The following is a 13,772-nucleotide window of genomic DNA, read 5'->3' as shown; positions in this document are numbered from 1 at the left end:
GTAATTTTTTAAATTCTTTTAAATGATTTACAGGTTGTTGTTGCTGTTTTAAAGTTAAACATTCACAAAAGTAACATTTTTTTTTTTTCTAAATTTATTACTCTCTTTCCACAGTATGAAAACCTGGTGGAGAAGGTGGAAGAAAGTAGTAAGGTGGTCATTGTTCCATCTGACTAACAAAATGCTGTGGAATCATACCGCAAACCAGTATATTAAGACTTCAACCACTGGATATAGGGTATATAGATGAACAATGGATCTTGTGGAGAATATGCAAGATAGCCTTTCTCAGTATCTTTTCACTCTTAAATAAAGGCAATGCTATTATTGAGTTTTTTTTTAAAAAAACCTGATCATTCAAGCACCTTTTTGTTTTGTCCCTCCCTCCCCCCCCTCCCCATCTCCTCCCTGCCATTGACCACAATCAGGAGATACTGAGGTCTGGTGCAGTGTTAACTTGCATCCAGAGTAATTCTACTGACCAGCATGGGAGAAACGAGAATTGAATATTATGGTTTATATGACAAATTGATGCTATATGACTTGCAGAAAGAATGTTGTTAATGAATTTAAGAGAATGTAGCCTGTAGCGATTTGACTTCTGAGCAAACTATCACTTCACTTCTGGCAACTAATATTCCCTTTGTATCCATCTTTATAAAGAAGAGAAAATGATCTTCCTTAAATAAAGATTGCCATCGTAGGCCCTGAAACCAGGCATGAGCACCCTCCTAAATAGAAACCACCAAGGCCCAAATGGAAGGTCTAGAAGATGCTGGACAGCTTGCTTGAGGCTACTTGCCATTCTTTCTCCACTGTGCTCTGGGTTTCTAACCCTGGAGTCTACATCTTCAAAGGAGTTATTCAGTTGGGACCCATGGTAGAGGTGATATCTTTCTTTTATTAAACCAACTAGATTTTTGCAACAAAAAATCTTTAATTGCAAGCTTTCAGGTGCAAACACCCTTCAGTTTACAATTGAAGATTTTTTTTTTTTTTGCAAAAGTCCTCTGCCCAGAGAAGCTTCCCATCTATTGACTCCTCTGTGAAATATGAAACACCATAACCAGAAGGAAATATGACTACATCCTGCTTACCACTAACAACTGCAAGGTAAACGGACTACTCCAACATTTCTCTGAGCCTAATCTGCATATAAAAAGATGTTTTCCAAACAGGAGATTTTACCACCTTCAACTCTCCTATAAAATATGAACTTTCATTTCTACTCAGGAGAACTTTTACCATCTTCTCTCCTAATGCAAGCTTTCAGGCGCAAACACCCTTCAAATCAGGCAATTAAAGACATTTTTTGTTGGTCTAATGAAAGAGATCACCTCTACCACAAATCTTGATTGCTTTTTCCTTTAGACCAATACAGCTACAACCTGGATACCTAACATTATTCAGTCAGTGCAGTCAACTTGGAAGCTGTCAGCTCTAGAGAAGCTTGTACTTGTATCATAAGTGAGCTTACCCTGGCGAAAGATAAACTAGCCTGAAAAGGACCCTTACATTCTGTTTGCTTCCAAGTGAAGCTTGCCTTACTCGGAATTCCTGCTGAATGGAGGTTGTTATATTATAGCTGCCCTTTACAGAGAAACTGCATGTGGTATTCCAGCTGCAATACTGGCACACAGTATACTTTCACTATCTTAATTGATTTTTCTGGGAATGTAGCAAATTTGCAAGTTTCCCAATCTCTTCATGTCTTTCAAAGTTGTGCAGCACTAAGACAACCCTTGAAAACCAAGATGACCTGCTCTCTCGCAACCTTTCTGTCCCTAGGACCAGCTAAGGTTTGGGAAGGAAAGGAACCTTCTTAAATACTTTTAAGAATACTACTTAAAACCACTCCTTAGAAACCTAGGCAGTACAAGCATTGTTCGGTGCAAGCAATGGAACAAAAGCCCTGATAACAGCAGGTGGGATGGTTTTCCAACCAGCGGAAAGCAGGAGTTGGCTGGGGATGGGAGGAGACATCAATTTTTTTCTTGGGTGTTTTTTTGTGTGCATTTTACTAACAAATAGTCTGTGTGATGAATAGCATTGTACTCTTCTGGACCTTTAATTGTTCACACCTTCTCATGATTTCATGTTGCAATATTTTTACCCTGCAAATTGGTAGTCTATTAATTACCTTTTGAGCAGTTGAAATGTGGATTATTTTATTTTATTTGAGGACATCTGGTACCCTAGAATTTGTCTTATTTCATACAGCTCAACTGCAGAGACTGTTTTTAAATACTGGTATTAGACTTGAACACAGAAACCTTATCTGCTTAGGGTTCTAGCCAGCATTTTTAACCTAGGTGGAGGAACAGACTCTCGAATCCCTGCTTCTCCTGACACTTTTTAAATAACAAAGAAGTCTTGGTAATGGGTTACCTTTAAACATGCCTTCTAGATGCTTTTTTAACGCTTGATTTGTGGCCTGAACAGTATTTAAATTGGAATTTGACACAGTTGTCATGGCAAGTTACCAATTGTTGGAAATAAATTAAGTGTACAAAGGTCAAACTTTACAAAACTGATTCTGGATATTGTAAGGACTCGAATATTTCCTTGTAATTAAGGCAAATTCATAACAAACTGCCAATGACCTCTTTCATCATACAACTTGACTCCAGGGAGCCAGACTATTCCTGACTATGAATATCATGCAGTATAGCAACAAAGGATGGTATGTTCTTGGTGCATCAGTCAAGATCACACTCCCCTTTGATTACTGTAGCCAATGCTCAAGAAGCAGTATCACTGTTCTAGTGGGAGAAGGCAGATATAGCTAACCATTCTACTTGTTTCTGCAGGAAAAAAAATAGAGCAAACTGCCCATCGTCTTTCTTTGGGAGTTGATACAGAATTGTAAGTTCTATATTTTTCTGGTGTTCGTAAAAACCTAATGTATTGTGTGGTAGGTACCTGTTCTCTTGCCATGCAGCGTTGAACATACTCTAATCTCATGACTTAATAGCACAGTTGCATGCATGTCAGGAATTTGGACTCTGGGTCCACTGAATATAACAGATTTCTGAGGAAAGGTATCTTGTTGGTAACAAGCTTTTGGTATTGTGTGTTTTTTGTTTTTTGTTTTTTGGGTTTTTTTCTTTCTGGATGCTTTGTGTTTGGAAGGAAATAATTATGATCAAGGTTTGTTTGGTTTTTTTTAACTTAAGTCAAGGTAACCATGCTGATGACATAAGCTGCTTTCTGTGCATTAGTGGAAATTTTATAAGTGATTGAGGATTGTTGCCATGACTTCTGAAAACTGCAACCTGATTGCCTTGTGTCTTATTGCACAAACCTCACCATTTCAACATCTTACCTGAACAAAAATTTTATAGGTGCTACATTTTAGAGAAATGTGTAGCCAGAAGGGAAGGAAGTCTTCATGTGATTGTAAGAAGCAAATTCTATGGCAAGTGGAATAGAATAAAATGCAGCTGACCTGTTTATTTTGATATGACACTTCTACAAAAGAGAGATTACTCAGTCCTCAAAATTGGTACTAAAACAAGTTTAGTCTCTTCTAATCTACTGCTTGTGGGTTGTTTCCTAACTAGCATAGCTCGGTTACCTGCACAAAGCACAATCACTGTTGTAGTCTTGGTTTTATTTTTAAGATGTAGTTTATATGGCTCTACTTTCACTTGAGATATCAGCTACACTGGATGAAGGTTTTAGCTAGCTTTGTCAGAGGAATGGAGTAGATATTTTCTTTCCTATATCTTGGGAATTATTTGTTTCATAGGGATATCTGTTGTAATAAATTGTTCATCTGCTTAAAAAGTGTCTGACACCCATGGCCTTGGTCCTGCCTGTCTCTGTGTCTGTGAATACCTCTGTGAAAAAAACGAAAAATTAAAGATGTGGAGCCTTTCGCATATTGTACCTTACTACCTGATCATTGGCTGGTCAGAATGAAGAGTTTGTAAAGCCCCACTGTCCTATTTCAGAAACATTGGGGAATTAAACCTCTATGTAGATTCTACCATGACCTGCTCCATGGTGCCACGTGGCCTTGGCTCAGTTTAAGTGACTCTGTTCCTCCATCAAAAGCAAATTCAATTCAAAGCAAATTACTTTGCTTCAGTTTCTCTAAACTAAAGGGAAAAGAAAAAAGGCAATATCCTTCTCTTCATTCCTCCTAGACCTTTTTCCTTTTATGTAAAAAATATTTAATTAATCTTTGATCTGCCTGGCCTGTCCCTGGAAAATCTCCCTGGACCCATTTGGTGGTGCCACATACAAGGTGAAAGTTTGCGTTCTAGACGGTTCCAAAGTTTCTGTGGCTCCTCAAATTGACTTGCTCACAGCACAGTGCCATGACTGGGTCAGAGTGACATTTCCTACTTGGCAGGTAGCTAACTGACTCTGGCAGCCCTCCTGAGCACTTTTTTTTCCCCCTTACTGAGCTATCTGCCATGGCAGGTGGTAGGTATCCACTCAGTGCTTTATCCATTTCTACCTCTTTAGCGCAGGTAGAATACTTGATTTCCAAACCAAAAAAAAAAAAAAAGTATTTGGGAGATACAAAGCTATGAGAAAAATATATTGGTCCCCGTCAGCCTGACTGAAACATGAAATGTAATTCAACATACAAATTCATTGCAATGGCCAGTTGATACCAATTAGTTAAAAATCTTGTCTCATGTATACCCTTAACTGACTTCTTGTGTCCTCCTTGAACCAGATCTTGGTGTGGTTTTCTATGATGGATGTAGCATTATGCAAAACATCCATGTTTTGTGTCTAGGTACCTAGTAAATAGTAGCTGCATGATATAGTCTGAAAGGGGGCATGTTTTATGGCTGGAAATAGCAGAAGCAGCAAATGTACTTTAGTTTGGTTTTGTTTTTAACATGGTTTTAGTTTTGCCATTTTTTCTTTCCTCCTCTTAAGGCTTGTAGCTGATGCCTCGTTGTTTTGATGCAGGCCATCTATGAATGTAAATAATTTTACAAACTGTGTTTATTGTCCACATAATGTATAAATTTTGTAGTGAAACTTGGAAGGCTACAGTGGAACTAAATACCATTGCATTCTAACAGTACTATATTCCAAGAGCTCTTCTTTCTGGAAAGAGAAACATGCATGTATATGATTTGCTAATGTCTTGATGGGCCATCTTCCCTCAACACTTCCCCATCCTAAATTTTTTGCCATTTTGCCTTCAGTACAGGGCCAACACGACGTTATAGGGAGGTACACTTGAGAGTGCAAATCTGATTTTAAGGAAGCCGGTCCTTGCCGCCTTGATTCCTAGACGTTAATAAATGTGGCTGTTGAGCTTTTAATGCTAATATTAGATATAATATTTCAACTGCTACATGACTGTTTAAGAATAACAGTCTAATCTCCCTAGAGGGGCTGACATTCAAAAGTTTGCTGGTTCTCTCTGGGCTGTGTCCTCTGCCTTCCCTTCCCTTCCCTGCCCCCTGTTACCTTTGCACCCGCCTCTGTTTTAATTTCAAGTATGAATTCATAGATAGGTAGAATCTGCACAGGGAGCTTAGAATCATGGCAAGAATCAAGGGACAATGACTGGATTTTTTTTTTTAGTGCTGTCTAAACCTCAGTTAAATGTGTGCATTGGTCCTTTCAACACTTGTTGCAATTAAAAAAAAAAAAAAAAAAAAAAAAGGCACCTTAAAATCAACAAGACTTGCAATCTGGCAGCATGGGGAATTTGAGGTTCTCTGATGACTAAAGTGTCTGCAGAGCTACAGATCTGTACAACATAAACTGGGATGTTAATTAGCTGTGCAGTCTAGTTCTTGTCGCCTCATAAATACTGTAATTGGACACTGCATCCTTTCTGGCCCTAATGAATTTTAATGGGGAGTGTCTAAGACAGCACATGTACATTCTTACTTCTTACAAGATTTGGGTCAAACAGAAAATCCCAGCCTTGTTTAATATGTTACAGGAATACTGAATCTTTTCAGACATGCTAATAAAACTGCCTATAGTGGAAAAATGCAGGGACTAACTTGTAGATGCAACCTTTTCATGGCTCTGGTATCACATGGTTTACCTGATAGGATTCAAATTGGTAATGCAGCATTTTGAACTGCAGTGCAAGAAGTGCTTTGGGTTGGGTGCATTATCTCATGTTAGGAATAAATGTAGCCCAGTTGCATGTGTCAGACCATGTTTCAGCCTCCCTTTTACAAGAGCTTTCAGCAGCATTACAAAAAGCAGAGGTTGGGTTTTTTTTGTTTGTTTTTTTTACTTGGGCCCCCTCTAAATGTTGCAGGTATTGTGCAATTAACTGGAGACCAGCTACGAATGCAAAGTAGCTATCACATGATTAAAAAAAAAAAAAAGCTCCAAGCAGCTATAAAGTTAGGCCTAAAAATGTATACTGACTTTATACATTAGTATAAAGTTACTATTGAGCTTTAATTTGCACATGTGCTGACAGGGCTCTGAATGGCTGGAGTGCACCATACTTGGCGTAAAACCCCCAGGCCCTAGGGGTCATAGCTACCATGAGTCTTAGGGCCATGTGGTGTGGGAAACCTCTGGGGCTGGAGCATTGCTGAAGGGCTATCTATTTTATTGATCTCTGCCCCACTCCCCACCCCCCCTCCATGTGTGGCATGGCAAGAGGCACAATTGTGTGGATTATGCATTGGATCCCATTATGCCTTTACCTGCACATGTAGAGGGGCTTTAGCTGTGTCTTGTTGGTAGACAAGAATGATTTCAGACTCTACATACAGGTAGATGCATTTTGTTCACTTCTGGCTTTTTGGATTTTCTTCAAGGAACCAGATCTAGGCTATCCAATATGGAGACTTTTTGCCCAGTAACGTGTTTGTAGTTTTTAGGTCCCACCCTTCTGTAATATCTACTCTCCTCAGAAATAAGATGAATCTCTTATAGCAGATGTATGTCAGAAAATAAAGAGAACATAAAACACCTTTTTTAGACCCAAATACTCTATAAGAAGGACAAAAGGGCCTTGATCATGCACTATTGCACTTCTACTTCACAAGAAGGGCAGTTTGCAAAAAGCCTATGTCAGTAGTTAACAGCATTTTGAGCATGTCTACACATTGCTGTATGGTAATGTTGCCATGCGCTGTGCTTTTTTACCTGCTTTTGGAAGCACTAAAGCATGGCACAGTACAGGCTGTTATTGCACCATGTATGCTATGCACGGGTAAATTTTTTCCCAGCTAAATCACCATAGCAGCATGCTATACTAGCTGGTGATCAAGCGCAGACCCATGTGATCGCTATGCCACTGTAGCATGCCCATACAGTGACAGTGCATCACTATGTTGCCGTAGGGAGACGTGTAGATGCGCCCTTTTTGACTCAAGGCACCCTTCTGTAATGGTTCTGAGTAGCACTCTGAATACAGGCAGAGGGGAGCCCTCTCCTTTCTCTCACATAGGGAGAGGTACTTCCACCCCACAACTTTTTGCTTCCATGTATGGAAACCCAGGGTGTGCTCCTCGTTCTCCAGGAGGGACAGGAGCAGGAACAGCACTTGCTCTAACCTGTCCATGGTGGTGGCATTACTGGTCTTGGGTTCTGAGAAGGGCCAACAACAGCAGCTGCATGGTGGTCCCTTCTGTCAGACCAGGCTGCAGCAAGGAGCCCCCTCCTGCTGCTGCTGTACACAGTCTCCTAGAGAGAGAAGCATGGTGGGATGACACACTTAAAGGATCTCAAGGTACCCCACAGTGCTGGAGCACTCCGGTTGAGAATCGCTGCCATGTGTAGACTGTTGGGACAGTCTACGTCCCAAGGGGACTCCCAATGAAGAAGACTGTGGAGGAAGGTGTGTATAAGCTTTCTTAGATTGTTTGTCACCACAAACTGCTTTGCTGCTGCTCTGCCCTTTGGGAGTAAGCCTATTTTTGGCCTTGTCAGAGTTCATTCTCAGTTGGTAAGAGCTGGAGAACTTTAAAAATAGTACCTGTATCTTCCAGAAATGGAAAAAAGAATGCAAAAGAGGGACTGAATGTTTTCATAGGATGATACTTCTGCAGTATATCACTGCTATCTATAACTACTTTTAGCATATGAAAGTACAGTACATTTGTAGCTGTTCACAATACAATTTGCTTAATACACATTTTAATTTTTTTTTTTTTTTTTTTGTGAAGTCGGTGTATGGTTGCTAGCAAAAACAGCCTCTTGATGAATTTGGATCACAGGATTGAGTTCATGGCAGTCCAGGATCTCTCTGCTTCCCACTGTAACTGAGTCTAAGAGATCATCATAATATTTAGAGCTTCTGTAATTAAGCCTGTTGGCATTTCTGCAATGGACTTGATCCTGATGGGTGCTCAGTACCTCTGTGTGCTCTGGGCTGTTGGTATGAATTATCTGCTTGATATCTAAATTTGGGGTCTCTAACTCTTTCTCTTTGGTACACAGCTTTCTGAAAAGATTTTTCCTTTGTGACCAAACCTAGGGGTGGTCAATTTTTATTTTGTATTCGGAAGTGAACAGCTACAATAAGAGGGATTGAGAGAACACTGTCCACGATTTCCATTAAGTTAGATGCACTCTAATTTCTCCACCTGTTTTGAAACAAAATTTCTACTTGTATTTGCCACAAGGGATACTACATTGAAGTATTTCACAACCAGTTCCTTCTATCCAACTCCCTCCAACTGAAAGGGAAAGCTTGCAGTGCTCCCTGATGGGAAGTGCATGTCCATGGGGAAGATCAAGCTGTGTGAATCCTATTAACCCTTGCATCATCATACTGTATAATCTTATTCCACAGTTAACTCTCAAACCTTTGGCAGGTACCAGGATATGCTTTTGGATTCCTTTAGTTCAAATGAGACCAAAGAGTGAGATTTGGAGTTTGAATCTGAAAAAAACTTCCACATACACTTCCCCTCATTTCTTTGAACAGGCAATTTTAAAATTAGTTTGAACAGTATGAATTGGTTTTCAGAGTTGCACTATCTCCTGTACAATACTAAAACTCTCCATGACCATCTCAGAGCTATTTGTTAACTTGTTGTAGCAGCCATGCTAGTGGATGCCCAACCATCTCTATCTTGTGCCCATAAAACATGAGAGGGCTAGGAAAGGCAAAACAGCAGGAATTAATGAAGAAAATAAACAACCTAGGTGGAAATGCAGGCTAATAATAAAGAAAAACTACAGGAGGGCCTATCCCAGTGTGCATTTAATTGAAAACCCTTTTCCAGGGGCTGGAATTGAAACATGCATTTGTGTGTGCATCATGTTGAAAATGGACTGAGGACTCCACTCTTCTTTTCATAATTTTGAATGGTAGCTTTCTTTGGGAAACTGGTAAAAAGGGTAGGAACATAAATGTCAGCTGCATGAAAACTTTTGCTGGTACGGGAATCTCCCATCACCTTTCTCTGTGCTAGTCTCTGAAAATATTCTCCAATTCTTTTAAAAATATATATAAGTAGGCCTCAAATGCCACAAGAAAAGTGATTTGTAAAATTTGTTTATTTAAATTGTTACAGGAAGATCAATTTTAAAAAGTTGATGCCTCTTCTATTTTTTTCAAAGTTGCAGCATTTTGAAGACCTTAAGATAGGTTTTAACATACCTGATTCCAGTCTGCCAGATGATTTAGATCTGTAGAGTGACACTTGTTGAACAGCCCTTAGAGCATTTCAAGTAAGGCAAGTTTTTTGGGTTTTTTGTGGTTTGTTTATTTGTGTGCGCGTGTGTAATTTTGGCTTTGCCAACATGATCCTCGGATGTCTGAGTTTGGCTTTCACGATAAAGCTTTAAGCCTTGGGATGCTGATGCTTTCCACACTACCTGTCAGATGTGTGGTCAGGAAGATGCTTTCTCACATCCTTTGCACATACAGGGTTATGGCTTTCATTCAGACTAAACTCAGGATCCCTTGTTTGGCCACAAAGCCTCTTTGGTACCCCAACTCTCATGATCTGTTTCTTAGAGTAACTTCCAAGATTTTCTAATTAATAATCTCATCTCCCTACTCGAATCTTTCTTCTGATGGCATGAGAATAAATGGAGTGCTCTCTCTGGTGCCTCAGAGGGGCTCTATGGAGCAGAATGAAGATGTTATTTTTTAGCATGGAAAAGCATTCTTGTTCTAGCTGTGATAGTGTTGGGGTGATGCTGTAACCATAATGATCCAGAAAAAATGGGAGGGGCAAAAATGTTTGTGATGATATCTTTTTTTTTACTGGATCAACTGTACAGTTGGGAGGAACATAGACAAGCTTTCAGATACCACTGTCTCTGAGACCTACAGGGTACAATGGTACCCAAAAGCTTTTCTATGTCTCTTCTAACTATGCAGTCCAATAAAAGATATTGCCTTAAGTCCTTGTTCTAGTTTGAGTTTGGCCAGTAGCAATGATAGGGTAAACGTGGCAGCACGGACTTTTGTCATGGGCTGTTTGCCTGCATAAGTAGCCAGGTTCTCTGGGCTGGTTTGTACTCGACTTGCTTGCATATGGTGAAGCTTGTGCTGCCATGTCTCTTCTACCCTATTCCCATGCAAGCTAAACTTAATGCCAGCTTGGAAATGCTACAATTGCACATCTCTTGACATGCTCTAGGAGCCCAGTGACAACCATTTCCCTTCTCTGCTTTGGTGTCAAGGGCTGTCTTGGCACTAGTTCAAAAGTCTAACAACTCAGCATTTCAGTTTAGTTGCCTTTGCAACCCCCTTCTTTATCAGTTGATAAGCGCTTTTTTTTTTTCCTGTGCCCACCACTTCCAGCAGCATTTCTCATACCAAATCTACACCTGCAAGCTCCTTCTGAATTTTCACCCATATTTAACATACTCTTACTTAATCTCTGTGTCAGACCATATCCTGGGTTTTGCAGTATGAACTGGAGAGAACTACAAAGTAATGTCAGTCCAAAGGATTGACTACAGCTCCTCATACACACTGAGTTCAGAGTCCCCCTCCCTCCCCACTCCACTACAGTAAAATACAAGCAAAAATAAACTTATCAAAAACTAGCTCATTGAAGAGTTGGAAAGCAATCCCATTTTTCATGGGATTAAACCAGAGTCTGGAGGTGTGTGTATACATACACACTTCATTTCAACTGCCTGGTTTAAGACACTGTATGTCATCTGTTGCAGCCTGTTTTATGGATTTTTCAATCTGTTGAAGCATAAAGTTTCCTTCAAGTGTCTTGAATGGTAACTAGAATGGGTTCAAGACAAGGTGTTAACAAGGCAAATTGGATTGAGCTAGTTTACACCATGTAACACAACACCTTTTAGATCCTAAAGTGGGTCTATACTGCAAAGTTGCCTTGCCAGGCAGCAGCATGCTCAAACTACTGGTTTACCAGCTAGCATGTGGTGCAGTGGGTTAGAGGGCACTGTAATTTTGCAGTATAGACATGATCCTAGCTGATGTGTGGCCAAAGAGGCAGGAATCTTTATCCAATCCCATGAAAGCTTTGGATTGGGTCCCACGTGCATAGAGACACCACACACCTTTTGCTCTACCTGGGCATGCTGAAGTTGTACATTTACTGCAGTAGTAATTTATGCTGCAATTAACTGTTAATTTTCAGAGCTGAAAACACCTTGGTGACTTAAGGAAGGCAAATCTGTTTTTCTGGGAATCTTAAGAATAGCATTTGAAGGCCTGGTGTGTGTCGGCAGTTGCTATGAGTAGACCAAGCAGGGCTGTGATTAGTGGGTAGATGTGTTGGTGTGGGATGGCTATCCTGCTGAGTTTCTGCAGGTGATCTCTGCTGAAATAGTTAAAAACTGACTTAAGTACCCAGATGCCTATGAGAGAAATTTGTGGAATACAAAGTACTTGTTCCAGTGCCTTGCTTTCCTGTAGGATGTTCTAATCTTTTTTTAGTCTGAACAGAGCCTTAACTTTTGAAGGCTACCATTGAAACAGAACCACTGTCTGGATTTCCCAATGAAATACTTTGTAAGGCATTTTTTTTGTGTCAGCATTTCAGATTGTGGAATTTTTTCCTTTTGCATTTTCGATCTGAGTGATCGACCTTAAATCATTTTGTATCATTTTGAAGTTGATCTCGGTCAAAGAATTTAAGCTACACATTGTTAAAAACCTAATCCACAATACATGAATAAAATGTCTGCTACAAAGAACTGTTACAGGTAACCAAACTGAGTCAGGGTTTACACTAAAGTGGTGTCTCATAACTCAGTCTCTTGTCTCTTTTTAGCAAAACTGAAAGGAATACTATGATGTAATATTGAGTTGTTATACTTATTGTGCTTTCTTATTGGTCAGAAGTCCGTTGGCTCTAGCCAAGTAGTCTTTATGGAAACCATTCTTGAGTTCTGTCACAGATGGGACCTCCTTCATGTCAGTTCTTGAAGGTGCTTTCTGATATGTCTATAAAAGTAAATACATTTTGGATCATTTAGTAGAACTATATTTTTCTCTTATACCTACACACCTGTATGAATATGCTGCTTAAAGGTCATTGTAAAAGTTTGACTAGGTTAATATTTTGGCTGTTTCCTAGAGGTAAATGAGATAAGGGGAGTGATTCCATTTACAATAGGATGAATAATATAAAAGGCCTGTTGTGCTAGGCACCAGGCAGCCATAAGAAACATTCTCCACTAAAGATTTAAGTTATGCTGTCCGAGGAAAAGCTATGATCCTCGTCTAGGTGAGGAACTGAGATGCAAAGAGACTACTCAAAGTAACATCAGATGTTTCTGCCAGCACCAGGTCTCTGGAATTCAAGTACCTATATCACCAAGCTATTGATCTGGTTCATTTTAATCATGGTTTGTGAAGTGCTCATATTCAAGAACCCTGAGCTGATGCGCACATAACACTGTAGAAAAAAATAAAATTAATTTTATGAAGACCATCATGGTACTGCATCAGGTGTGAAGTACAAGTACTGAGTAGAACCAGTGCTGGTGACACTTTCAGTCGCTCCTGTTTGGTCTGGTTTCTTTGAACTCCTTGCACTGTCTGAATTCTATATCCATCATTGTACGCAGTTAACTTTGATCTTCATTACCAGTCTTTCTGTCTTTCATTTAAGCCTTCCCACCCTCTCTTCTTTTGAAAAAGAAAGTGTCAGAAGGTTGTAAGCTCCATTTGTAGAGCTGATACTTAAGTGTGTAAGACTGAATTTTAGAAGTTAGAAATGACAGGTAGGTCATTTTTACCTCTTCCTACTTCAGGTACATACTTAATAAATAGAAATTACACCTGATTATTTGTTCTTTTGTATGAAACCCACAAATGCCTGTTGAATTATTTTAATTAAATTATTTTATTAGGTAGCTATATGCAAAATTTCTCATCTCTAAAATATTGAAAACTGATGTAGGTTCTTTTCTCTTTGTTCTGTTCTCCAGCCCCCTAACCCCAGAGTATTTGACTCAAAGAATATGCACCAATATATGACTATATTTAAAATACTTGTGGTGTCTCCAAAGGTCTCACTGACCATTCTTCCAGCTTGGTAAATAAAAAAAAAAAAAAAAAAAAAAAAAAAATTAGCCATTAATGGTCAGATACAGGGAAATGTGCAGGGATGTCTGACTGAGCATCTATCTGCATCAGCATGAGATCACTTCTCAATAAATAAGTCTCAGCACTAGCCACAGCAAGATCAGATACCACTGTGTTAATCTTCAACTTTTCTTGCCTAATCTTTTCATGTAAAGCTCTCAAAATCAATTGCTGCTATTTACTTCTATTTAAAAAAAAAAAAAAAAGCTATTGAGTTGTCTGAAATAGTACTGAAGTTCTACCTTATTGGCATGTTATACCCTGGATCAATATATAG

The 13,772-nt window shown here is 39.4% G+C and overlaps 2 protein-coding genes across 6 annotated transcripts in view; one reads left to right on the top strand and one right to left on the bottom strand.

Annotated features, from left to right (window-relative positions):
• The window catches only part of SYCP2L (synaptonemal complex protein 2 like), a 51,689-nt gene extending 49,005 nt beyond the window's left edge, over window positions 1–2,684 (top strand). For all 4 annotated transcript variants that reach the window (XM_059724432.1, XM_059724430.1, XM_059724429.1 and 1 more), the window contains one exon: window positions 115–2,684. In XM_059724432.1, the coding sequence (XP_059580415.1) occupies window positions 115–119 (5 nt within the window). In that variant the 3' untranslated portion in view covers window positions 120–2,684. The remainder of the gene's footprint in view (window positions 1–114) is intronic.
• ELOVL2 (ELOVL fatty acid elongase 2) overlaps window positions 1–13,772 on the bottom strand; it is an 84,447-nt gene that overhangs the window by 965 nt on the left and 69,710 nt on the right. Inside the window, exon 8 of one of the 2 annotated variants that reach the window (XM_059724433.1) lies at window positions 12,221–12,349. In XM_059724433.1, coding sequence (XP_059580416.1) covers window positions 12,221–12,349 — 129 coding nt within the window. Of the gene's footprint in view, window positions 1–9,447; window positions 12,350–13,772 lie in introns of those variants that run through there. The other variant, XM_006277463.4, reaches the window with a different exon arrangement.

Source organism: Alligator mississippiensis, chromosome 3 (assembly GCF_030867095.1).
Source record: "Alligator mississippiensis isolate rAllMis1 chromosome 3, rAllMis1, whole genome shotgun sequence".
NCBI lineage: Eukaryota > Metazoa > Chordata > Crocodylia > Alligatoridae > Alligator > Alligator mississippiensis.
Note: the sequence above shows the minus strand (reverse complement) of the source record. Positions and strands in the feature narration are given on the sequence as shown.